This window comes from Nerophis ophidion, linkage group LG11, assembly GCF_033978795.1.
Source record: "Nerophis ophidion isolate RoL-2023_Sa linkage group LG11, RoL_Noph_v1.0, whole genome shotgun sequence".
Taxonomy (NCBI): Eukaryota; Metazoa; Chordata; class Actinopteri; order Syngnathiformes; family Syngnathidae; genus Nerophis; species Nerophis ophidion.
The window spans coordinates 15,089,269-15,116,949 of NC_084621.1; the positions used below are offsets into that span (position 1 = coordinate 15,089,269).

Sequence of the window (27,681 nt, forward strand, 5' to 3'; positions counted from 1 at the left end):
AACATTCACACAATTAAGTTTGTGATTTTACTTGGAAGTACGTGTGGTGTAAAATGAGTAAAACATCAATCATGTGATTAAATTCTGTGCTTTTTGCAGTTGAAGTTACGAGAAACACTGATGGCAACAAGGACAAGAAGACAGGTGAGGTAGGACGCTGAAGGACAAAATAGGTGAGGTAGGACGGTGAAGGACAATAAGACAGGTGAGGTAGGACGGTGAAGGACAATAAGACAGGTGAGGTAGGACGGTGAAGGACAAGAAACCAGGTGATCGTGAACAAGAACATTTTATTTGAGTCATGTCTTCACTTCCAAACCAAACAAAGTCACAGAACATTCGGTGAAGGTGATCTTCCAATGCAAGAAGACGACATCATGTTGGGAAGGTGAGGGGGGGGTCAAGGTCAAATATGCTAGGCAAGGTCACAGTGGTGAAGTCCAGGTGGGGTCATCATTATCATCTTCATCACGACAGGTAAGAATAAGACCTGCTATAACAGGTGAGCAGACATTATGGCACAGTCATAAGATTCATCTTCTAAGGCAAGTGCAGCCAAGCCCCGCCCACACCAGGAAATCAACAAAGAGAGGCGGAGCCAGGTTTTGGACGTAATGACGGACGCCTCTTTTCCTCCGCTCTCCTACTTTAGAGTAGCCCGTGTGCAGCTGGAGCAGGTTCACTATGCGCTGAAATGTGCATCATCCCCGTGAGAATCCTGCGGCTGCAGTGTGCTGAAACAACCGGCGGGTGTTGCTGCGTCGCTTGCCCGCCCTGAACTGCGACTCCCCCGCGCCATGCTGGACTGCAGAGCAGCTACACATGGGCTTGTTTGACGGACAATACTGTGTGTGTTGACACGGACTACTCTAAAGTGGACACAGAGCGTTTGGTGTCGAGCAGGGAACTGGCTCACCGCCGATAGTGATGTCGAGTGTTGGCCGAAATGATATCAGCACCCATCCTACACACAGAGTCTCCAATCAAGCTAGCATGCTCAGCATTAGCATGTTTCCCCAGCTGCACCTCCGACACCAAAAGGACGGGTGGTACATGTGTGTGTATACCAGTCAGTGTGTATTATGTGTGTGTATTACCAGTCAGTCAGTCAGTATGTATTATGTGTCTCCAATCGAGCTAGCATGTTTTCCCAGCTGCACCTCCGACACCAAAAGGACGGGTGGTACATTTGTGGGTATACCGGTCAGTCAGTCAGTCAGTATGTATTAGGTGTCTCCAATCGAGCTAGCATGTTTAGCATTACCATGTTTTCCCAGCTGCACCTCTGACACCAAAAGGACAGGTGGTACATTTGTGTGTACACCAGTCAGCCAGTATGTATTATGTGTCTCCACTCGAGCTAGCATGTTTAGCATTAGCATGTTTTCCCAGCTGCACCTCCGACACCAAAAGGACAGATGTTACATTTGTGTGTATACCAGTCAGTGTGTATTATGTGTGTATACCAGTCAGTCAGTCTGTATGTATTATGTGTCTCCAATCGACCCAGCATGCTTAGCATTAGCATGTTTTCCCAGCTGCACCTCCGACACCAAAAGGACGGGTGGTACATATGTGTGTATACCAGTCAGTCAGTCGTCAGTCAGTCAGTATGTATTATGTGTCTCCAATCGACCCAGCATGCTTAGCATTAACATGTTTTCCCAGCTGCACCTCCGACACCAAAAGGACGGGTGGTACATTTGTGTGTATACCAGTCAGTGTGTATTATTTGTGTATGGCAGTTAGTCAGTCAGTATGTGATATTTGTCTCCAATCGAGCTGGCATGTGTAGCATTAGCATGTTTTCCCAGCTGCACCTCCGACACCAAAAGGACGGGTGGTACATATGTGTGTATACCAGTCAGTCAGTCGTCAGTCAGTCAGTATGTATTATGTGTCTCCAATCGACCCAGCATGCTTAGCATTAACATGTTTCCCAGCTGCACCTCCGACACCAAAAGGACGGGTGGTACATTTGTGTGTATACCAGTCAGTGTGTATTATTTGTGTATGGCAGTTAGTCAGTCAGTATGTGATATTTGTCTCCAATCGAGCTGGCATGTGTAGCATTAGCATGTTTTCCCAGCTGCACCTCCGACACCAAAAGGACGGGTGGTACATATGTGTGTATACCAGTCAGTCAGTCGTCAGTCAGTCAGTATGTATTATGTGTCTCCAATCGACCCAGCATGCTTAGCATTAGCATGTTTTCCCAGCTGCACCTCCGACACCAAAAGGACGGGTGGTACATTTGTGTGTATACCAGTCAGTGTGTATTATTTGTGTATAGCAGTTAGTCAGTCAGTATGAGATATTTGTCTCCAATCGAGCTGGCATGTGTAGCATTAGCATGTTTTCCCAGCTGCTCCTCCGACACCAAAAGGACGGGTGGTACATTTGTGTGTATACCAGTCAGTGTGTATTATTTGTGTATACCAGTCAGTCAGTCAGTTTCTATTATGTGTCTCCAATCGAGCTGGCATGTGTAGCATTAGCATGTTTTCCCAGCTGCACCTCCGACACCAAAAGGACGTTTGGTGCATTTGTGTGTATACCAGTCAGTGTGTATTATTTGTGTATAGCAGTTAGTCAGTCAGTATGTGATATTTGTCTCCAATCGAGCTGGCATGTGTAGCATTAGCAAGGTTTCCCAGCTGCACCTCCGACACCAAAAGGACGGGTGGTGCATATGTGTGTATACCAGTCAGTCAGTCAGTCAGTCAGTATGTATTATGTGTCTCCAATCGAGCTAGCATGTTTAGCTTTAGCGTGTTTTCCCAGCCGCACCTCCGACACCAAAAGGACGGGTGGAACATTTGGCTTTGGCACGGTGGCTGTCAGGCCCGTCTAGTCCACCTGAGCTCCGTAATAGTCAATAAGTGATCAATGCTGTACTGTACATATGGACACAATCATAGGGACAGTAGAAGAAGAAAAAGGTCCAAAAGGAGGTTTTGGCGCGGGTCCTTTTTAATGGCTTGTGGTTTTCAAAAGGGGGCGTGTCCTCAGAGCCCTGGCTCTGTATCGTTTATCAAACTGGCACAGGTGGAGGCTCAGCACCCAGGAGTTGCATAGGTTCCTACGTCCGACAGTCCAGACCGGCTGGCGACCCGCACCGGAAGTTCATCGGAGGGGAGCGGGGCCAGGTCAGGGCCCGTTCTCGTTGTAGTGCAGCGAGATGGGCCGCTCGCGCTGCACGGCGGCGGGCATGTAGGGCCAGTTGTAGCTGGAGCCCGACAGCAGCATGTCTCGCAGCAGCGTCTCGATGGGCGTCTTGCCCACCAGCCGCACGAAGAAGAGCTGCTCGATGACGGGCGAGGACACGATGCGCAGCGACGGCAGACGCAGCAGCAGGCGCCCGAAGCGGTTGGGCTGGCTGGGGTACTGGTTGCGCACGTACTCCTCCAGGGCGCACTGGGACTTCTCCTGGATGCTCTCCACGTGCGCCACGTCCGACAGGCCCATGGCGTCTGCGGGAGGAGGCGGGAAAAATCCTCGTTAATCAACAACGCACACGACATGAAATAATGTCAAGTTTGTAAAAGAAATGAAGTGTGTTTCTTTTCTTTTGGGCGGAATTCCGAGCATACTATTTGTGCTGCCTTTAAGGAAACTCAGACTTTTGACACTTGTGGCGATCCGAGAATAGAATAGAAAGTACTTTATTGATCCCTGTGGGAAATTCAGCACCACAGTTCCCTCACAATAGACAATAAACACTTAGGTATTTTTTACATGTGAATAATATAAATACAGTCTATTATACAGCATTATTCACATGTCAATAACATAAATACAGTCTATTATAAAGCATTACTCACATGTGAATAGTATAAACAAAGTCTATTATACATCATTACGCACATGTGAATAACATAAATAGTCTATTATTCACGTGTGAATAACATAAATACAGTCTATTATACAGCATTACTCACATGTGAATAATATAAATACAGTCTATTATACAGCATTATTCACATGTGAATAATATAAATACAGTCTATTATACAGCATTATTCACGTGAGAATAATATAAATACAGTCTATTATACAGCATTATTGACATGTGAATAACATAAGTACATTCTATTATACAGCATTATTCACATGTGAATAATATAGTCTATTGTACAGTATTATTTACACGTGACTAAAATAAATACAGTCTATTATACAGCATTATTCACATGTGAATAAAATAAATACAGTCTAGTATACAGCATTATTCACATGTGAATAACATAAATACAGTCTATTATACAGCATTATTACCATGTGAATAATATAAATACAGTCTATTATACAGCATTATTGACATGTGAATAACAAATGCATTCTATTATACGGCATTATTCACATGTGAATAATATAGTCCATTGTACAGTATTATTTACACATGAATAAAATAAATACAGTCTATTATACAGAATTATTCACATGTGAATGAAATAAATACAGTCTAGTATACAGCATTATTCACATGTGAATAAAATAAATACAGTCTATTATACCGCATTATTAACATGTGAATAAAATAAATACAGTCTATTATAAAGCATTATTCACATGAGAATAATATAAATACAGTCTATTATACAGCATTATTGACATGTGAATAACATAAATACATTCTATTATAAACCATTATTCACATGTGAATAATATAGTGTATTGTACAGTATTATTTACACGTGAATAAAATAAATACAGTCTATTATACAGAATTATTCACATGTGAATAAAATAAATACAGTCTATTATACAGCATTATTCACATGTGAATAATATAAATACAGTCTATTATACAGCATTATTCACGTGAGAATAATATAAATACAGTCTATTATACAGCATTATTGACATGTGAATAACATAACTACATTCTATTATACAGCATTATTAACATGTGAATAATATAAATACATTCTATTACAAACCATTATTCACATGTGAATAATATAGTCTATTGTACAGTATTATTTACACGTGAATAAAATAAATACAGTCTATTATACAGCATTATTCACATGTGAATAACATAAATACAGTCTAGTATACAGCATTATTCACATGTGAATAACATAAATACAGTCTATTATACAGCATTATTAACATGTGAATAATATAAATACAGTCTATTATACAGCATTATTGACATGTGAATAACAAATGCATTCTATTATACAGCATTAATCACATGTGAATAATATAGTCCATTGTACAGTATTATTTACACGTGAATAAAATAAATACAGTCTATTATACAGAATTATTCACATGTGAATAACATAAATACAGTCTATTATACAGCATTATTCACATGCGAATAATATTGTCTATTGTTCAGCATTATTTACATGTGAATAATATAAAAACAGTCTATTATACAGCATTATTCACATGTGAATTACATACATACAGTCCATTATGCAGCATTATTCACATGTGAATAACATGAATACAGTCTATTATACAGCATTATTCACATCTGAATAACATATACACAGTCTATTATACAGGATTATTCACATGCAAATAATATAGTCTATTGTACAGCATTATTTACATGTGAATAATATAAAAACAGTATTATACAGCATTATTCACATATGAATAACATAAATACAGTCTATTATACAGTATTATTCACATGTGAATAACATACATACAGTCCATTATGCATTATTGACATGTGAATAATATATATACACAGTCTATTATACAGCATTATACACATGTCAATAATATAAATACAGTATATTGTACAGCATCATTCACATGTGAATAACATAAAAACCGTCTATTATACAGCATTATTCACATGTGAATAACACAAAAACAGTCTATTATACAGTATTATCCACATGTGAATAACATACGTACAGTCCATTATGCATAATTTACATGAGAATAATATATATACACAGTCTATTATACAGCATTATACACATGTCAATAATATAAATACCGTATATTGTACAGCATTATTTACATGTGAATAACATAAATACAGTCTATTATACAGCATTATTCACATGTGAATAACACAAATAGTCTATTATACAGTATTATTCACATGTGAAAAACATACATACAGTCCATTATGCATAATTTACATGTGAATAATATAAATACACAGTCTTCTATACACCATTATACACATGTGAATAATATAAATACAGTATATTGTACAGCATTATTCACATGTGAATAATGTACACGGCCCAATGGCTCATGTGACATATGCACACAGCCCTATGGTTAATGTAGACTTCGACTATACAGTACAGATAAGAAGGTTGCATTAGCTCATGGTAGTGCAGGATAAAAGAGCAATAAGGTGCAGATAACAAAATCAATAGATGACTGTACGGACAACTATATTGCAGGTTTATGGATGTATGTTATATTTTCTTTATATTCCAGCCACTTCATCCATTTTGAAGCTGTTACAGAACCCGGAGGTTCTGCTTCGGAGGCTGCGGAACCTCTTTCTAGAGTCCAGCAGTGACAACAGTCCTTGGTGGGGGTGGGAGGAGTCTCTGCTTCATTTTCTGAGCCCTGGTCAGGCAGCGGCTTTTTGCCATCTCCTGGATAGGAGGAAGAGGAGTCCTCAGCTCTCTCTGCAGAGACTTCAAGTCTGAGGCACTGCGGGCTCCAGTTCAGACAGAGATGCAGGTGGTCTCTATAGTGCCTCTGTAGAGTGTGCTGAGAATGGGGGGAGGGAGCTGTGCATTTTTCATCTAACGCAAAAAGTGCATGCGCTGCTGAGCTCTTTTCACAAGAGCTCCAGTGTGTCGGGACCAGGTCATATTGTCAGTTTATCTGCGCCCCCAGGAACTTGGTGCTGCTTACCATCTCCACCGCTGTGCCGTGGATGAAGAGTGGAGCCTGGCTGGACTGGTGCTTCCTGAAGTCGACCATGATCTCCTTGGTCTTGTGGACGTTCAGGACCAGTCTGCACCAGTCAACCAGATGTTTCACCGCCTCCCTGTAGTCCATGTGGTTGTTGTCCCGGATGAGGCCCACTAGTGTTGTGTACTTCACAATGTGGTTAGTAGTGGACCTGGCGCAGCAGTCATGTGAACAGCAGCGGACTCAGGACTCAGGAAGCAGGCCTGGGGGGAGCCGGTGCTCAGGGAGATGACACTGGAGGTGTGGTCGCCCATGCTCACAGACTAAGGTCTGTCTGGGAGGAAGTCAAGCAGCCAGTTACAGAGGGGGGTACTGAATCCAAGGGAGGCCTGTTTGCTCACCAAGTGCTTCGGGATGTTAGTGTGGAACGCCGAACTGAAGTCCAGAAAGAACATCCGCACGTGTGTGTCTTTTCCTTCCAGGTGTTCTAAGCTCAGGTGGAGTGCAGAGGAGATGGCGACCTCTGTGGAGCGGTTAGGGCGATAAGCGAACTGGTATGGGTCAAACGTGGGGGGGAAGTCTGGAGACAATGTATTCCTTTACCAGCCTCTGGATCATACTTGCCAACATTGAGACCTCCGATTTTGGGACGTGGTTGAGAGGGGAGGATTTGATTGATTGAAACTTTTATTAGAGGGCTATGGAGCGTTTTCCGTTCGGGCTCCAGTACTCTGGAATGCCCTCCCGGTAACAGTTCGAGATGCTACCTCAGTAGAAGCATTTAAGTCTTACCTTAAAACTCATTTGTATACTCTAGCCTTTAAATAGACCTCCTTTTTAGACCAGTTGATCTGCCGCTTCTTTTCTTTTTCTCCTCTGTCACCCCCTCCACAAGGGAGGGGGTCCGGTCCGATGACCATGGATGAAGTACTGGCTGTCCGGAGTCAGGACCCAGGACGGACCGCTCGTTTAGGATCCAGGATGGACCGCTCGCCTGTGTATCGGTTGGGGACATCTCTACAATGCTGATCCGACTCCGCTTGGGATGGTTTCCTGTTGATGGGACTCTCGCTGCTGTCTTGGATCCGCTTTGAACCGAACTCTCGCGGCTGTGTTGGAGCCACTATGGATTAAACTTTCACAGTATCATGTTAGACCCGCTCGACATCCAGGGGTGCCCACATTTGAGGTCCTCTCCAAGGTTCTCATAGTCATCATTGTCACTGGCGTCCCACTGGGTGTGAGTTTTCCTTGCCCTTATGTGGGTTCTTCCGAGGATGTCGCAGTCGTAGTGGTCTGTACAGTCCTTTGAGACATTTGTGATTTAGGGCTATATAAATAAACATTGATTGATTGATTGATTGATTGATTGAGTAGATTGCACAGTTAAGTACATATTCCGTACAATTGACCGCTAAATGGTAACACCCCGATAAGTTTTTCAACTTGTTTAAGTCGGGGTCCACGTTAATAAACTCATGGTACAAATATATACTATCAGCATAATACAGTCACCACACAAGTTAATCATCATTGTATGTATGTAATAGAGTGATCTATGTTGTCTGCTGCCATCTCCTGGTGAATGTTGGCTATAGCGTTATGGGGTTGCTTTTTGATTGGCCAACTATTTATGTGGTGTTGCGCACCTGACGGCAAGTGAGTGAGTCTGTTCTGAAGCCCACACTAAAGAGACGCAACTTCATCACGTCGCCTGGTTGTTGACTCCAACCCAACATATTACGATATACATTGAATTACTTACATTATTTACAATCCGGGGGTCGGGATGAGGAGCTTTGGTTGATATCAGTACTTCAGTCATCAACAATTGCATCAACAGAGAAATGGACATTGAAACAGTGTAGGTCTTACTTAGTAGGATATGTACAGCCAGCAGTTCAGATAGCATAAGAACAAGTATATACACATTAGAAATACATTTGATTATTTACAATCCGGGGAGATGGGATGTGAATAGAGGAGGGTATTAAGGTTTAATTTGCCTGGAGGTGTTGCGGTGCATGTACAGTAGATGGCAGTATTGTCCTGTTTAAGAGTGTCACAACAGTGACTGCTGTTGTTGTGTGTTGTTACCCCGCTGGTAGGACGTAAATGAAACTGCCTAACAATAAACCCACATAAGAAACCAAGAACTCGCCCTCGATCATTCTACAGTTATAACGTCATTGGGCAGACACGGGAAAGCGGACGTGAAACCACATTGTCCAGGCTGGAGGGGGTGTGGCCTCCAGCTCCGCCTGAATTTCGGGGGAAAATTTGTCCCGGGAGGTTTTCGGGAAAATCCGGGAGGGTTGGCAAGTATGCTCTGGAGGAGATTGTGGGTTTTTTAGCCACAGGAATGATTGTGGCCGTCTTAAAACATGATGGTACCACAGCCTGGGTCAGCGAGGTGTTGAAGATGTCCGTCAGAACCCCCGCCAGCTGTTCTGAACATCCCTTATGCACCTTGCCCGGAATGTCATCAGGCCCCGCTTCTTTCCGGGGGTTCACTCTCCTCAGGGGTTTTCCGGACATCCGCTGAGTCCAGGTTGAGCGGCTGCTCATCAGGGAGAGGGATGGACTTCTTCGCCGGCGTGGTGTTAAGTGCCTCAAACCTGGCAAAGTGGTTGTTTAGGTCATTTAGGAAGCTGATGCTGTTGATCAGCAGAGGCTTGCATGCAGGAATTAGCATCACAGATAGATGGTCTGAGGAGCCGAGGTGGGGGCGTGGTGGAGCCTTAAATGCGTGCTTAATCTTGCTGCTCACCATGTCCAGCGTGCTTCCACTCCTGGTTGCAAAATTCACATATTGATGGAAATAATGGAACAGGGTTTTCATGTTAGCTTGATTAAAGGCCTACTAAAAGCCACTACTAGCCACCACGCAGTCTGATAGTTTATATATCAATGATGAAATATTAACATTGCAACACATGCCAATACGGCCTTTTTAGTTTACTAAATTGCAATTTTAAATTTCCCGCTAAAAGTCATCTGCTTTAATCGCATAATTACACAGTATTTTGGGCATCTGTGTTGCTGAATCTTTTGCAGTTTGTTCAATTAATACTGGAGACGTCAAAGAAGAATGCTGTTGGCGGAAGGGGGTGGATTGCAGCTGCCTTTAGCAACTAAAACACAGCCGGTGTTCATTCAAATCAAATCAAATCAACTTTATTTATAAAGCACATTTAAAATTTACCACAGGGGTAGCCAAAGTGCTGGACAATGGGCAGGTTAAAAGATAATACGAGGACCGAGCAAACAACACAACACAAACAGAACATGATAAAAAATAAATAAATAAAACATAAAAACAGGTTCACAGCAGGTGTATAATGGAGCGCCATTGCAGGACGGGTATCACTTAGTGTTAAAAGCCAAAGAATAAAAGTGTGTTTTTAAGAGAGATTTAAAAACAGGAAGAGAGGAGGCTTGTCTAACACTCAGAGGTAGGTCGTTTTGTTTGTTGTGAAGCTTTAATACGGAACAGAGCGGTCAAGCGAACATGTTTCTTTACCACATGTCAACCGGCAGGTTTCGGTGAGAAAATTGTGGTAATAAGTCGGCTCTTACCAGAGAAATGAGCGGAGCTTGTGTCCTCCTACAGCTGCGACTTTCTTGGCTCTGTCACGCCAAATTTCTTCCCCCGTACAAAAACCTTCCCCCCAGAAGAAATTTGGCGTGACAGCCCCTCTAATGAATGAAGGACCCCAATGAGGGCGTGACAATGAAAAGTTATATGACTCTTATGACGGTGTGGCGCAGTGGGGAGAGTTGCTGTGCGCGACCCGAGGGTCCCTGGTTCAATCCCCACCTAGTACCAACCTCCTCACGTCCGTTGTGTCCTGAGCAAGACACTTCACCCTTGCTCCTGATGGGTGCAGGTTAGCGCCTTGCATGGCAGCTCCCTGCATCAGTGTGTGAATGTGTGTGTGAATGGCTAAATGTGGAAGTAGTGTCAAAGCGCTTTGAGTACCTTGAAGGTAGAAAAGCGCTATACAAGTACAACCCATTTATTTATTTATCTTAAGGGTTACAGCTGCAAAATTAGCGAAGCAAAAATAGCTTGAAAGGTTAGCATGCTGGAATGTTAATATTTTTTCCTCACCGTTATTTTTCAACAATGACAATCAGACAATTATAATGATTTTAAAACAGACAGCTGTGTGGGCTGCTTTAAGGTCCTTCCACCCTCATTGGGGTCCTTCAAGCATTAGAAGGGCTGTCACGGCAAATTTCTTCCGGGGGGAATATTTTTGTAGGGGGGGAGAAATTTGGCGTGACAGCTCCTCCATGGCTTCCATCAGAGACACTGGCGGTAACCACACCCCTCCAACTTTCAGGTATGACTTTATAATCTCACTAAAACACTATTAAAGGAATAAGCAGATAAGGGATTTTCCAGAATTGTCCTAGTAAATGTGTCTAATAACATCTGTATCGCTCCCACTGCAGTCATCTTTTTTTTTTTTTTGTAGTGCTTCACTCTAACTTTCCTCATCCACAAATCTTTCATCCTCGCTCTAATTAATGGGGAAATGGTCACTTTCTCTGTCCGAATCGCCCTCGCTGCTGGTGGCCATGATTGTAAACAATGTTCAGATGTGAGGAGCTCCACAACCCGTGACGTCACGCGCACATCGTCTGCTACTTCCGGTATAGGCAAGGCTTTTTTATTAGCGACAAAAGGTTGCAAACTTTATCGTCGATGTTCTCTACTAAATCCTTTCAGCAAAAATATGGCAATATCGTGAAATGACCAAGTATGACACATAGAATGGACCTGCTATCCCCGTTTAAATAAGAACATCTCATTTCAGTAGGCATTTAAGGTCCCGCCACACACACACGCACACACACACACACACACACACACACACACACAGCTGAGCGGGTGTTACGCAACACTCTTCACACCCAGTGTGTTGGCGGGGTGGGGGTGGGGGATTTATGGAGGAGGTCTTAACAAAGACATCTTTTTACTGTACACTCCGTGACCCCCCCCCCCCCCCCCAGGCACCCCCCATGACCCCCATGTGACCCCCTCCCCCCCGTGACAGAGAAGTCTTTTGTGTCGACCTGTCACTTTACACGGGGGTCACCTCTGATGACCACGCCCACCTCTGATGATCACGCCCACATTCAATCCTGCTTTAAAGTCTGCCGAGCGTGTGAGCGGCCGCCGTTTTGGAAGCCCCTGCGTGCCAAGGCAGCGCTCGCCATGCTGCACGGGCAAAACTCTCCTCGCGTGCAACACACACACACACACACACACACACACACACACACACACACACACACACACACACACACACACACACACACACACACACACACACACACACACACACACACACACATCTCTGCGGGCCACGCTCTGTGGGCGGGGCAGGTCAGCGGGGGTGAGCGTCCTCTTGATGCGGCGTGATGGCCACCGGGAGGGAGGGGCTTGTCTCGCCTTGTTAGCGTCTGCGTCTTTTCCCCGGGTCTCATGGTCTGCTTTGTAGGTCACAATACAACACTGCCACCCCATTTAACCCTGGGGATGCTATCTTGGCTTTACTAACACAATAATAACACAATAATAATACAGTAATAATACAATAATAACACGATAATACAGTGATAACACAGTAATAATACGATGATAATCCACAATAACACGAGAATAAGACAATAATAATAACATTTCTAAACCAAACCAGCAACAGAGTCATTAAGAGGACACACACACATGACACAAAACAATCCAAAGGTAGTCCAACATTATTTCTGGATTTTTCTTTTTAGGTTATCTGTCATACGGTGGACATGCACCTCCTGTGAAAATTTCAAACCCCTCCATGATTTTCTAAGTGGAAGAACTTGCAAAATAGCAGGCTGTTCAAGTACTTATTTTCTTGACTGTATATATATATATATGTATGTATATATATATATATATATATATACATATAAATAAATAAATACATACATACATACAATTAATGTGTTTATGTTCACAAGAAATCAATACCATAAGTGAAGTGAATTGAAGTGAATTATATTTATATAGCGCTTTTCTCTAGTGACTCAAAGCGCTTTACATAGTGAAACCCAATATCTAAGTTACATTTAAACCAGTGTGGGTGGCACTGGGAGCAGGTGGGTAAAGTGTCTTGCCCAAGGACACAACGGCAGTGACTAGGATGGCGGAAGCGGGAATCGAACCTGCAACCCTCAAGTTGCTGGCACGGCCACTTTACCAACCGAGCTATACCGGTTGGTAAAGTGTGATTAATTAGACTAATTATCTTTGATTTCCACAAGAGTGAGAGTTAAATTAGTTTAATCTGTTCACAGAAGTCTTGTATAATCCACTGTAACCATGGCAACTTTCATGTTTAATCTGAACAAGATGTAAGCGACATTTATCGTGAAATTCTGTGATTGAATGGACTTCCTGTTTAGCGGCACGTTGGCTATTGTGTTTGACGTCAACAAGGACTTTTAGAGGTCGTGGAGAAGATGACTCACCGGAGGTGAAGAGCACGATGGACTTGAGGCAGGAGTACTCGGCCGTGTCCACCTGCAGCGCCTTCAGCTTCTCCACCTGCTCCTGGAAGACGCGGATGTGGTCCATGAAGGCCACCACGCGCTCCGCCGACATGGGCGAGGCATGCAGGCCCGCCGCCGCCAGCAGGGGCGCTACATGCAGCGGCATGGAGCACTGCGCCGCGTTCAGCACGAAGAGCTCGCTCCACGACATGCGCAGCAGCGCCACCTAGGAGGACCATCGGTATCATTATTAATAATAGTAGATTTTTTGGGGTAAAAACATTTTACATTGAGCAAACAACCTCAAAGTGCTACAGTGCATTCATAAACATAAACACATATATCTAAAAAAAAGGCTTTTTTTTTAAAAGGGAGAGTTTTTAAGCCTTTTTTAAAAGCATTGACAGTCTGTGGTGCCCTCAGGTGGTCAGGGAGAGTTCAACCACTGCATTACTGCATTTACCTTTCAAGTTGAACCACCGCTTTGGTGCATTTACTCTTCAAGTTGAACCACCGCATTTACAAACCCCGTTTCCATACGAGTTGGGAAATTGTGTTAGATGTAAATATAAACGCAATACAATGATTTGCAAATCCTTTTCAACCCATATTCAGTTGAATGCGCTACAAAGACAAGATATTTGATGTTCAAACTCATAAACTTTTTTTTTTTTTTGGCAAATGATAATTAAATTAGAATTTCATGGCAGCAACACGTGCCAAAGTAGTTGGGAAAGGGCATGTTCACCACTGTGTTACATCACCTTTTCTTTTAACAACACTCGATAAACGTTTGGGAACTGAGGAAACTAATTGTTGAAGCTTTGAAAGTGGAATTCTTTCCCATTCTTGTTTTATGTAGAGCTTCAGTCGTTCAACAGTCCGGGGTCTCCGCTGTCGTATTTTACGCTTCATAATGCGCCACACATTTTCGATGGGGGACAGGTCTGGACTGCAGGCGGTTCAGGAAAGTACCCGCGCTCTTTTTTTTACGAAGCCATGCTGTTATAACACTTGTCTTGCTGAAATAAGCAGGGGCGTCCATGATACCGTTGCTTGGATGACAACATATGTTGCTCCAAAACCTGTATGTACCGTTCAGCATTAATGGTGCCTTCACAGATGTGTAAGTTACCCATGCCTTGGACACTAATACACCCCCGTACTATCACACATGCTGGCTTTTGAACTTTGCGCCTATAACAATCCGAATGGTTATTTTCCTCTTTGTTCCGGAGGACACCACGTCCACAGTTTCCAAATATAATTTGAAATGTGGACTCGTCAGACCACAGAACACTTTTCCACTTTGCATCATCCCATCTTAGATGAGCTCGGGCCAAGCTAATCCAGCGGCGTTCCTGGGTGTTGTTGATAAATTAGTTTTGCTTTGCATAGCAGAGTTTTAACTTGCACTTACAGATGAAGTGACCAACTCTAGTTACCGATAGTGGTTTTTTGAAGTGTTCCTGAGCCCATGTGGTGATATCCTTCACACACTGATGTCGGTTTTTGATGCAGTACCGCCTGAGGGAGCAAAAGTCCGTAATATCATCGCTTACGTGCAGTGATTTCTCCGGATTCTCTGAACCTTTTGATGATTTTACGAACTGTAGATGTTAAAATCCCTAAATTCCTTGCAATAGCTCGTTGAGAAATGTTGTTCTAAAACTGTTTGACTATTTGCTTACAAAGTGGTGACCCTCGCCCCATGCTTGTTTGTGAATTACTTAGCATTTCATGAAAGCTGCTTTTATACACAATCATGGCACCCACCTGTTCCCAATTAGCCCGCACACCTGTGGGATGTTTCATATAAGTGTTTGATGAGCATTCATGTGTTGCGGGCATCAAATTCTAAAGTTAATGATTATTTGCACACAAAAAAAAAGTTTCTTAGTTTGAACATCAAATATGTTGTCTTTGTGGCATATTCAACTGAATATGGGTTGAAAAGGATTTGCAAATCATTGTATTCTGTTTATATTTACATCTAACACAATTTCCCAACTCATATGGAAATGTGAGTTGTTGGCGCAGAACTAGGAAGAGACGGGAGAACCACCTTGAGTTCTTTGTCAAATTCTAAAAGTGTTTCTCGCCTTCTTTATCAAAGTGCTGGCAACTCTCTCTGGCCCCAGGTGGATTTTTTCCAGGCATTCTCAATTTCAGAAAGTCAAGAGACTCTTTGTTGGGGAACTTGCCTTCACAGAATGGCTAACAAGCAAAAAGGACTAGTTTGCCAGGCACAACAACACAGATGGTGTATAAAATATGGGAAAACATTTGGCGCCATTTAAGTCAAAATTAAATGTCAGAATAATTGTATATAAGTTATCACACAATTTGTTTGCTTGCAGTTCAGGTTGCCCTGGTTACAAAGCTCGCTTTGATCTTATCATGCAAGCGGTGGACAGCTTGTAAATCTCCACTTTGTGCCACGGAATGCGCCGTAGATGTGTCGAATTCTCAGATCTGGACAGCCACGGGAAGCGCCTTATCAGGACCCGAAATCCACGAGCAGAGAGGGGCAAACCTGACACCGCTCCAAGCACATTTGGTTTTAACTGTTTATGCCGCTGCTGCATAATGAGACTCCTGTAATCAGGGAATGTCCAAATAAATGGGGAGGCGTGGAACTTTTTCCTCAAAGCGTTGGGTGACACTGTACGAGGGTGCAGTTTCACACGCTCTCCTCATGAGCAGAATTGAATACCTCCTCTGTTTGATTACTGGCTTCTTGTCCTGTTTACTAGGTAGTCCGGTGTTTGAACCCGACACTAAATGTGGAGTAAACAAAAGCTCATGAATCAATGCAACTTGAACTATCCAATCAGAAATATTGGGTCATTAGAATAATCCACAAAGCCCGCTACTCTGAAAATACTAATCCATTATTTAGAAGTTCTAATGTGTTCAAATGTTCAGATATTGTGTTTTTAAAAGCAATGGAAATGATGTTTGGAGTAAAGAAGAACAGCCTTCCACTTTGTATTCTTAGCTTCTGTCAAGAGGACAAAACATTTACGGGTGATGTTGATTTTTGAAATAGGTGAAATAAGAAGGAATATAAAATACAAATGTATTTCAGTTTTAGGAGTTAAATAGTGGAATAAGCTCAGTGATGAGTTGACGACATGCACTTCTTTGCTAAGCTTTAAATGCCTACTGAAATGAGATGTTCTTATTTAAACGGGGAAAGCAGGTCCATTCTATGTGTCATACTTGATCATTTTGCCATATTGCCATATTTTTGCTGAAAGGATTTAGTAGAGAACATCGACCATAAAGTTCCCAACTTTTGGTCGCTAATAAAAAAGCCTTGCCTGTACCGGAAGTAGCAGACGATGTGCGCGTGACGTCACGGGTTGTGGAGCGCCTCACATCTGAACATTGTTTACAATCATGGCCACCAGCAGCGAGAGCGATTCGGACCGAGAAAGCGACGATTTCCCCATTAATTTGAGCGAGGATGAAAGATTCGTGGATGAGGAAAGTGAGAGTGAAGGACTAGAAGAAAAAAAAGACTATACAGATGTTATTAGATACATTTACTGGGATAATTCTGGAAAATACCTTATCTGCTTATTGTGTTACTAGTGTTTCAGTGAGATTATATGGTCGTACCTGTACAACCTAAAGGTCGGCCCCGTACATTTCTTCAGCACCAGTCTACGGGTGGTGGCGATGCCCATCTCTGCCCTTCGCAAGGGACCCTCTTCGAAACACGATCTTTCGAAATGCTCGCTGCATAATACACCGTACTTTGTGTGTGTGGTCCAATTCAACCGTGTTCGCTTGACTGCTCTGTTCCATAGTAAAGCTTCACCGTCATCTTTCAGGAATGTAAACAAGGAAACACCAGCTGTGTTTGTGTTGCGGAAAGTGGCCGCAATACACCGCTTCCCACCTACAGCTTTCTTCTTTGACGTCTCCATTATTCATTAAACAAATTGTAAAAGATTCAGCAACACAGATGTCCAGAATACTGTGGAATTATGCGATGAAAAGAGACGACTTATAGCTGGGAACGGTGCCAGAACAAAATGTCCTCCACAATGCGTGACGTCAGCAGGATACTACGACGCAAAATTTAAAATTGCAATTTAGTAAACTAAAAAGGCCGTATTGGCATGTGTTGCAATGTTAATATTTCATCATTGATGTATAAACTATCAAACTGCGTGGTGGCTAGTAGTGGCTTCCTGTAGGCCTTTAAGAAAACGTTGAAAGGTGAAATAATTGGAAATGATCAAATATAGCGACAATTACTTTCATCACATTGATTTTTTTTTACCGTTGTTCCAGGCCGTCCAATTTTCAGTGAAGGTACAAGATAGGCAAATAAAAGCTTTGGCTTCAGCCTATTCCTTTTTCTGTCATTCTTTTTCTTCTTCTTTGTGTGTGTAAATGTGCATGATTGTTAAATATGCATCATCTGTGCTGTTAAACTGCTCACACTAAATGGTTGATGGTAAACTTATTTCATTCATTCTTTCAAACATTGGCCACACCTGGTGTCAATCAGCCCGCTGCTATTTGAACTTCTTTTGTCCACCAGTCAGATGCTGGATTATTGTCACCACCACCTGTCACTACCTTTTTGTTGCTAGTTCTTCTTTGCTGGAGCCTGTTTCCAGTTTGGCTGCTCCTAGTTCCTGGTTTGTGTTTTTTCATTTCCAAATGGTTGATGGTAAACTTATTTAATTCATTCTTTCAAATATTGATGGAAAATGTCAGGTTCGTCCCTGACAGTTTGGTTAGGTTTGAGTTTTTCCTCTGTGTCTTTGTTTCCTGTCAGCGCTTTTATTTTGGTTATATCTTGTTTTTCTCCTTGAGTGCTGTTTCCCCTCAGCGGCGGCCGATTGGCACCTGACCACACCTGGTGTCAATCAGCCACACCTGGTGTTAATCAGCCCACTGCTATTTGAACCTCTTTCATCCTCCTTTGGTTATTTCCTGTTTTTCTCCCTGAGTGCTGTTTCAGCGCTTTTATTTTGGTTATTTCCGCTGCTATTTGAACCTCTTTTGTCCTCCTTTGGTTATTTCCTGTTTCTCTCCCTGAGCGCTGTTTCAGCGCTTTAATTTTGGTTATTTCCTGTTTTTCTCCCTGAGCGCTGTTTCTCCTCAGCTGCGGCTGATTGGCACCTGGCCACACCTGGTGTCAATCAGCCACACCTGGTGTCAATCAGCCCGCTGCTCTTTGAACCTCTTTTGTCCTCCTTTGGTTATTTCCTGTTTTTCTCCCTGAGCGCTGTTTCCCCTCAGCTGCGGCTGATTGGCACCTGGCCACACCTGGTGTCAATCAGCCCAATACTATTTGAACCTCTTTTGTCCTCCAGTCAGATGCTGGATTATTGTCACCACCACCTGTCACTACCTTTTTGTTGCTAGTTCCTGTTTGCTGGATCCTGTTTCCTGTTTTCCAGTTTGGCTGCTCCTCGTTCTTGGTTTGTGTTTTTTCATTTCTAAATGGTTGATGGTAAACTTATTTCATCCATTCTTTCAAATATTGATGGAAAATGTCAGTTTTGTTCCTGACAGTTTGGTTAGGTTTGAGTTTTTCCTCTGTGTCTTTGTTTCCTGTCAGCTCTTTTATTTTGGTTTTATCTTGTTTTTCTCCCTGAGCGCTGTTTCCCCTCAGCGGTGGCCGACTGGCACCTGGCCACACCTGGTGTCAATCAGCCACACTTGGCGTCAATCAGCCCGCTGCTATTTGAACCTCTTTTGTCATCCTTTGGTTATTTCCTGTTTTTCTCCCTGAGTGCTGTTTCAGCGCTTTTATTTTGGTCATTTCCGCTGTTATTTAAACCTCTTTTGTCCTCTTTTGGTTATTTCCTGTTTTTCTCCCTGAGTGCTGTTTCAGTGCTTTTACTTTGGTTATTTCCTGTTTTTCTCCCTGAGCGCTGTTTCCCCTCAGCTGCGGCTGATTGGCACCTGACCAAGCCTGGTGTCAATCAACCCGCTGCTATTTGAACCTCTTTTGTCTTCCTTTGGTTATTTCCTGTTTTTATCCCTGAGCGCTGTTTCCCCTCACCCGAGGCTGATTGGAACCTGGCCACACCTGGTGTCAATCAGCCCAATACTATTTGAACCTCTTTTGTCCTCCAGTCAGATGCTGGATTATTGTCACCACTACCTGTCACTACCTTTATGTTGCTAGTTCCTGTTTGCTGGATCCTGTTTCCCGTTCTCCGGTTTGGCTGCTCCTAGTTCGTAGTTTGTGTTTACTCATTTCTAAATGGTTGATGGTAAACTTATTTCATTTATTCTTTCAAATATTGAGGTGAAATGTCAGGTTCGTCCCTTACAGTTTGGTTAGGTTTGAGTTTTTTCTCTGTGTCTTTGTTTTCTGTCAGCGCTTTTATTTTGGTTATTTCCTGTTTTTCTCCCTGAGCGCTGTTTCCCCTCCGCTGCGGCTGTTTGGCACCAGGCCACACCTGGTGTCAATCAGCCACGACTGGCGTCAATCAGCCCGCTGCTATTTGAACCTCTTTTGTCCTCCTTTGGTTATTTCCTGTTTTTCTCCCTGAGTGCTGTTTCAGCGATTTTATTTTGGTTATTTCCGCTGTTATTTAAACCTCTTTTGTCCTCTTTTGGTTATTTCCTGTTTTTCTCCCTGAGCGCTGTTTCCCCTCAGCTGCGGCTGATTGGCACCTGACCAAGCCTGGTGTCAATCAACCCGCTGCTATTTGAACCTCTTTTGTCCTCCTTTGGTTATTTCCTGTTTTTATCCCTGAGCGCTGTTTCCCCTCACCCGAGGCTGATTGGAACCTGGCCACACCTGGTGTCAATCAGTCCAATACTATTTGAACCTCTTTTGTCCTCCAGTCAGATGCTGGATTATTGTCACCACTACCTGTCACTACCTTTATGTTGCTAGTTCCTGTTTGCTGGATCCTGTTTCCCGTTCTCCGGTTTGGCTGCTCCTAGTTCGTAGTTTGTGTTTACTCATTTCTAAATGGTTGATGGTAAACTTATTTCATTTATTCTTTCAAATATTGAGGGGAAATGTCAGGTTCGTCCCTTACAGTTTGGTTAGGTTTGAGTTTTTTCTCTGTGTCTTTGTTTTCTGTCAGCGCTTTTATTTTGGTTATTTCCTGTTTTTCTCCCTGAGCGCTGTTTCCCCTCAGCTGTGGCTGATTGGCACCTGACCAAGCCTGGTGTCAATCAACCCGCTGCTATTTGAACCTCTTTTGTCCTCCTTTGGTTATTTCCTGTTTTTATCCCTGAGCGCTGTTTCCCCTCACCCGAGGCTGATTGGAACCTGGCCACACCTGGCGTCAATCAGCCCAATACTATTTGAACCTCTTTTGTCCTCCAGTCAGATGCTGGATTATTGTCACCACTGCCTGTCACTACCTTTATGTTGCTAGTTCCTGTTTGCTGGATCCTGTTTCCCGTTCTCCGGTTTGGCTGCTCCTAGTTCCTGGTTTGTGTTTATTCATTTCTAAATGGTTGATGGTAAACTTATTTCATTTATTCTTTCAAATAGTGAGGGAAAATGTCAGGTTCGTCCCTTACAGTTTGGTTAGGTTTGAGTTTTTCCTCTGTGTCTTTGTTTCCTGTCAGCGCTTTTATTTTGGTTATATCTTGTTTTTCTCCCTGAGCGCTGTTTCCCCTCAGCTGCGGCTGATTGGCCCCTGGCCACACCTGGTGTCAATCAGCCCGCTGCTATTTGAACCTCTTTTGTCTTCCAGTCAGATGCTGGATTATTGTCACCACTACCTGTCACTACCTTTTTGTTGATAGTTCCTGTTTGTTGGATACCGTTTCCCGGTTTCCAGTTGGAATGCTCCTAGTTCCTGGTTTGTGTTTTTTCATTTCTAAAGATTAAATCATGTTTTCCTGTGCAATGCCTGCCGCCTTCCCTGCATCTTGGGGTTCGTCACAAACTCACTGTGACAGGAAAAGACAGAATAGTGAAGCAGGTATGATCCGGAATAGCTGACCAGAAAATGATGAAAAGAGTCAAAAAATGTTCAAGGCAAAATGCTTGCAGATGCTTAAAAAAACAGACTTTTAGAGTTCTTCCCTCAGCGTGAAGAAGAGAAAAAAAGACGCGGCCAAGACGGACGAGGACTTTCCTAGCCTCACCTGATCCATGAGCTGCAGGTCGGGGAAGAAGGGGATGTTCTTGGCCCACTCCACGGCGCTGAAGAGCAGCCTGGCCGCCAGCTCGCAGATGTTCTCGATGCCCATCAGGTTGTTGCCCTGCATGCACTGGGCGCCGTAGCGCGACGTCGGGTAGGGCTCGGCCCGCAGCAGCAGGGAGATGAACCCCGACAGGTAGGGCTGGCTGTTGTACGGGTCGCCGCCGTTGGTCAAGTACTGACCCGGGCTGCTCTGGGAATTGGACGTGCGACCTCGCTGCACAGCTGATGGAGACAGCAAGCGGACACACGTCAGGATATGGATGTAGCCACTGACGCTAAAGCCAACGACACAACGTGACAAAACACTTTAACTCAGCATTTTCCACTGGATGCGTAACGGCCGCGGAACAGCGGCGGACTCTTTCTGTTTCCACCGCCTGTGGAGCCCCTGCACTAAAAATACGCAGACCTTCTACAAACCCTGTTTCCATATGAGTTGTGGAATTGTGTTAGATGTAAATATAAACAGAATAGAATGATTTGCAAATCCTTTTCAACCCATATTCAGTTGAATATGCTACAAAGACAACATATTTGATGTTCAAACTGATAAAAAAAAAATTTGTTGCAAATAACCATTACTTTTACAATTTGATGCCAGCAACACGTGGGAGAGGTGGCAAAAAATACTGATAAAGTTGAGAAATGCTCATCAAATACTTATATGGAATATCCCACAGGTGTGCAGGCTAACTGGTAACAGGTGGGTGCCATGATTGGGTATAAAAGCAGCTTCCATGAAATGCTGAGTTTTCACAAAAAAGGATGGGGCGAGGGTCACCACTTTGTAAGCAAATTGTGGAACAGTTTAAGAACAACATTTCTCAACGAGCTATTGCAAGGAATTTAGGGATTTTACCATCTACGGTCCGTAAAATCATCAAAAGGTTCAGAGAATCTGGAGAAATCACTGCACGCAAGCGATGATATTACGGACTTTTGACCCCTCAGGCGGTACTGCATCAAAAACCGACATCAGTGTGTGAAGGATATCACCACATGGGCTCAGGAAACCTTCATAAAACCACTGTCAGTAACTACAGTTGGTCGCTACATCTGTAAGTGCAGGTTGAAACTCTACTATGCAAACCCAAACCCATTTATCAACAACACCCTGAAATGCCGCCGGCTTTGCTGGGCCCGCGCTCATCTAAGATGGACTGATGCAAAGTGGAAAAGTGTTCTGTGGTCTGACGAGTCCACATTTTGAATTATATTTGGAAACCTAGGACGGTGTGTCCTCCGGAACAAAGAGGAAAATAACCATCCGGATTGTTTTAGGCACAAATTTCAAAAGCCATCATCTGTGATGGTATGGGGGTGTATTAGTGCCCAAGGCATGGGTAACTTACACATCTGTGAAGGCACCATTAATGCTGAATGGTCCATACAGGTTTTGGAGCAACATATGTTGTCATCCAAGCAACGTTATCATGGACGCCCCTGCTTATTTCAGCAAGACAAGTGTTACAACAGCATGGCTTTGTAGTAAAAGTGTGCGGGTACTTTCCTGGCCTGCCTGCAGTCCAGACCTGTCTCCCATGGAAAATGTGTGGCGCATTATGAAGTGTAAAATAGGCCAGCGGAGACCCCGGACTGTTGAACGACTGAAGCTCTACATAAAACAAGAATGGGAAAGAATTCCACTTTTAAAGCTTCAACAATTAGTTTCCTCAGTTCCCAAACGTTTATTGAGTGTTGTTAAAAGAAAAGGTGAAGTAACACAGTGGTGAACATGCCCTTTCCCAACTACTTCGGGACGTGTAGCAGCCATGAAATTCTAAGTTAATGTTTATTTGCAAAAAAAAAATTAAGTTTATGAGTTTGAACATCAAATATGTTGTCTTTGTAGCATATTCAACTGAATATGGGTTGAAAAGGATTTGCAAATCATTGTATTCTGTTTATGTTTACATCTAACACAATTTCCCAACTCATATGGAAACGGGGTTTCTATTTTGGACCATGTCTGCAACACTGCAGATCAATTCAGCGAGAGAATAAAATAAAAATAAACTATCCGGTTTATTTTCAAAATAAAGTTCTGTGTTTGAAATGTCCTAATAGGCAGGCACTAGGGATGTGTAACAAACACAATTCCTGGTATCAAACGGTAACAATTTTTTGTACTTTTGTGGGTCTTAACTGTTCATGAACTGTTTTTTTATTTATATAAAGGGCTGATTATGACAAGTCAAAATAATTAACTTAGAATTTCATGGCTGCAAAATGTGCCAGAGTAGTTGGGAAAGGGCATGTTCACCACTGTGTTACATCACCTTTTCTTTTAACAACACTCAATAAACGTTTGGGAACTGAGGAAACTAATTCTTGAAGCTTTGAAAGTGGAATTCTTTCCCATTCTTGTTTTATGTAGAGCTTCAGTCCTTCAACTGTCCGGGGTCTCCGCTGTCGTTTTTTACGCTTCATAATGCGCCACACATTTTCAATGGGAGACAGGTCTGGACTGCAGGCGGGCCAGGAAAGTACCCGCACTCTTTTACTACAAAAACACGCTGTTGTAACACTTGTCTTACCGAAATAAGCAGGGGCGTCCATGATAACTTTGCTTGGATGACAACATATGTTGGACTTTTCAGCATTAATGGTGCCTTCACAGATGTGTAAGTTACCCATGCCTTGGGCACTAATACACCCCCATACCATCTCAGATGCTGGCTTTTCAACTTTGCGCCTATAACAATCCGAATGGTTATTTTCCTCTTTGTTCCTGAGGACACCACGTCCACAGTTTCCAAATATAATTTGAAATGTGGACTCATCAGACCACAGAACACTTTTCCACTTTGTATCAGTCCATCTTAGATGATCTCGGGCCCAGCGAAGCCGGCGGCGTTCCTGGGTGTTGTTGATAAATGGCTTTCGCTTTGCATAGTAGAGTTTTAACTTGCACTTACAGATGTAGCGAACAACTGTAGTTACTGACAGTGGTTTTATGAAGTGTTCCTGAGCCCATGGGGTGATATCCTTTACACACTGATGTCGGTTTTTGATGCAGTACCGCCTGAGGGATCAAAAGTCCATAATATCGCTTACGTGCAGTGATTTCTCCAGATTCTCTGAACCTTTTGATGATTTTACGGACCGTAGATGGTAAAATCCCTAAATTCCTTGCAATAGCTCGTTGAGAAATGTTGTTCTAAAACTGTTCAACAATTTGCTTACAAAGTGGTGACCCTCACCCCATCCTTGTTTGTGAATTACTTAGCATTTCATGGAAGCTGCTTTTATACCCAATCATGGCACCCACCTGTTCCCAATTAGCCTGCACACCTGTGGGATGTTCCAAATAAGTGTTTGATGAGCATTCCTCAACTTTATCAGTATTTATTGCCACCTTTCCCAACTTCTTTGTCACGTGTTGCTGGCATCAAATTCTAAAGTTAATGATTATTTGCAAAAAAAAAAAAAATTATCAGTTTGAACATCAAATATGTTGTCTTTGTAGCATATTCAACTGAATATGGGTTGAAAGGGATTTGCAAATCATTGTATTCCGTTTATATTTACATCAAACAAAATTTCCCAACTCATACGGAAACAGTGTTTGTATAAGCCGCAACTTTTTTCCTACACTTTGAACTCTGCGACTTATAAAAATGTGCAAGTAATTCATGGATTTGCTTAGCTGACGAGATAGAATAAAAATAAACAAAATACAAGCAAATACACTAAAAAAAGGTGTGTAATTGTTTGTGCTGTGGCGCCATCTTCTGGAAGAGTTCACTCAGTGCAGGTTCTGCAGCGCCCGTCCGTTTAAAGCTTTGAACCGGAAGTACAAGTGCGGTTACGTCTTCTAAGTCCTCCATAGCGTTCCTACTTGAACATTTTCTTCATTCATCCCTCCAGGCTACGTTTGTGAGTTTTACAATATAACTACAACTGTTGCTACTTACTAAACCAGCACTTGTGTGACGTCTGGAGGAGTCTTTTCATGCATGTTCCTGTCAAGCATATTTGTTAGCAGTAGCGAATATGCTAACACATTTACAAGTGTCAGTGTTCGTATTATCAAATACTTTTTTGTCTCATTTACACAAATTCTTCGTTAAAATCAACAAAATGTGACTGCAGAGTTATTGAGTCTGTTTAGCTAACTGGAATTAGCTAAAAGTGGGCGCATGACCATGACTTCTGTTTTGTCTGATGCGCCGTTTTACTGCCTTGTTACAGACACCGTTTTGAAACTATTAAGTGGAAACAATTAGGTAAATAGACATTTTAAAAATATTTCTGAGTAAATAACACATTGTGCAAGTTAGTATAAATATTTGTTCTTCTAAAATGTGTTTGTTTGAGTGCAGGCGTGCTCTATAGCAGTGATCCCCAACCACCGGGCCGCAGAATCATTTTTTATTATTTTTTATTTTTATTTGTTTTATTTTTTCTTAAATCAACATAAAAAACAAAATATATGCTTACAATTAGTGCACCAACCCCCCAAAAAACTCACTTTTTCATGACAAAAAAAAAAAAAAAGATTAACTTGACTAACTTTAACCATGCTACCAGGAAGTTGGCTAGACTACTAGGAAGTAAGCTTGACTAACTTCAACCATGCTAACAGGAAGTTGGCCAGACTACTAGGAAGTAAGCTTGACTAACTTCAATCATGCTACCAGGAAGTTGGCCAGACTACTAGGAAGTAAGCTTGACTAACTTCAACCATGCTACCAGGAAGTTGGCCAGACTACTAGGAAGTTAGCTTGACTAACTTCAACCATGCTACCAGGAAGTTGGACAGACTACTAGGAAGTAAGCTTGACTAACTTCAACCAGGGTATCAGGAAGTTGGTCAAACGACCAGGAAGTTAGCTTGACTAACTTCAACCATGCTACCAGGAAGTTGGCCAGACTACTAGGAAGTTAGCTTGACTAACTTTAACCATGCTACCAGGAAGTTGGCCAGACTACTAGGAAGTTAGCTTGACTAACTTCAACCATGCTACCAGGAAGTTGGCCAGACTACTAGGAAGTTGGCTTGACTAACTTCAACCATGCTACCAGGAAGTTGGCCAGACTACTAGGAAGTAAGCTTGACTAACTTCAACCAGGGTATCAGGATGTTGGTCAAACGACCAGGAAGTTAGCTTGACTAGCTTCAACCAGGCTACCAGGAAGTTGGCAAGACTACCAGGAAGTAAGCTTGACTAACTTCAACCATGCGACCAGGAAGTTGGCAAGACTACTAGGAAGTAAGCTTGACTAACTTCAACCATGCTACCAGGAAGTTGGCCAGACTACTATGAAGTAAGCTTGACTAACTTCAACCGGGCTACCAGGAACTTGGCCAGACTACTAGGAAGTAAGCTTGACTAACTTCAACCGGGCTACCAGGAAGTTGGCCAGACTACTAGGAAGTTAGCTTGACTAACTTCAACCATGCTACCAGGAAGTTGGCCAGACTACTAGGAAGTAAGCTTGACTAACTTCAACCAGGGTATCAGGATGTTGGTCAAACGACCAGGAAATTGGCTTGACTAACTTCAACCAGCCTACCAGGAAGTTGGCCAGAGTACTAGGAAGTAAGCTTTACTAACTTCAACCATGCTACCAGGAAGTACGCCAGACTACTAGGAAGTAAGCTTGACTAACTTCAACCATGCTACCAGGAAGTTGGTCAAATGACAAGGAAGTTAGCTTGACTAACTTCAACCATGCTACCAGGAAGTTGGTCAAATGACCAGGAAGTTAGCTTGACTAACTTCAACCATGCTACCAGGAAGTTAGCCACACTGCTAGGAAGCAAGCTTGACTAACTTTAACCTGGCTATCGGGAAGTTGGCCAAACGACCAGGAAGTTAGTTTGACTAACTTCAACCAGGGTAACAGGAAAATGGTTTGACTAACTAAAACCGGGTCACCAGGAAGTTCGCCAAACGACCAGGAAGTTAGCTTGACTAACTTCAACCAGGCTACCAGGAAGTTGGCCAGACTACTAGGAAGTAAGCTTTACTAACGTCAACCATGCTACCAGGAAGTTGGCCAGACTACTAGGAAGTTGGCTTGACTAACTTCAACCATGCTACCAGGAAGTTGGCCAGACTACTAGGAAGTAAGCTTGACTAACTTCAACCAGGGTATCAGGATGTTGGTCAAA

The 27,681-nt window shown here is 42.8% G+C and overlaps 1 protein-coding gene across 1 annotated transcript in view; it reads right to left on the reverse strand.

The window, feature by feature from the left end:
• Positions 1 to 270: 270 nt before the first annotated feature.
• The window catches only part of LOC133561686 (nuclear receptor subfamily 2 group F member 5), a 74,075-nt gene continuing 46,664 nt past the window's right edge, over positions 271 to 27,681 (reverse strand). Inside the window, exons 2-4 of the mRNA XM_061915141.1 lie at positions 21,502 to 21,782; positions 13,384 to 13,630; positions 271 to 3,473 (exon numbers count right to left, since the gene is read on the reverse strand). Coding sequence (XP_061771125.1) covers positions 3,151 to 3,473; positions 13,384 to 13,630; positions 21,502 to 21,782 — 851 coding nt within the window. The 3' untranslated portion in view covers positions 271 to 3,150. The remainder of the gene's footprint in view (positions 3,474 to 13,383; positions 13,631 to 21,501; positions 21,783 to 27,681) is intronic.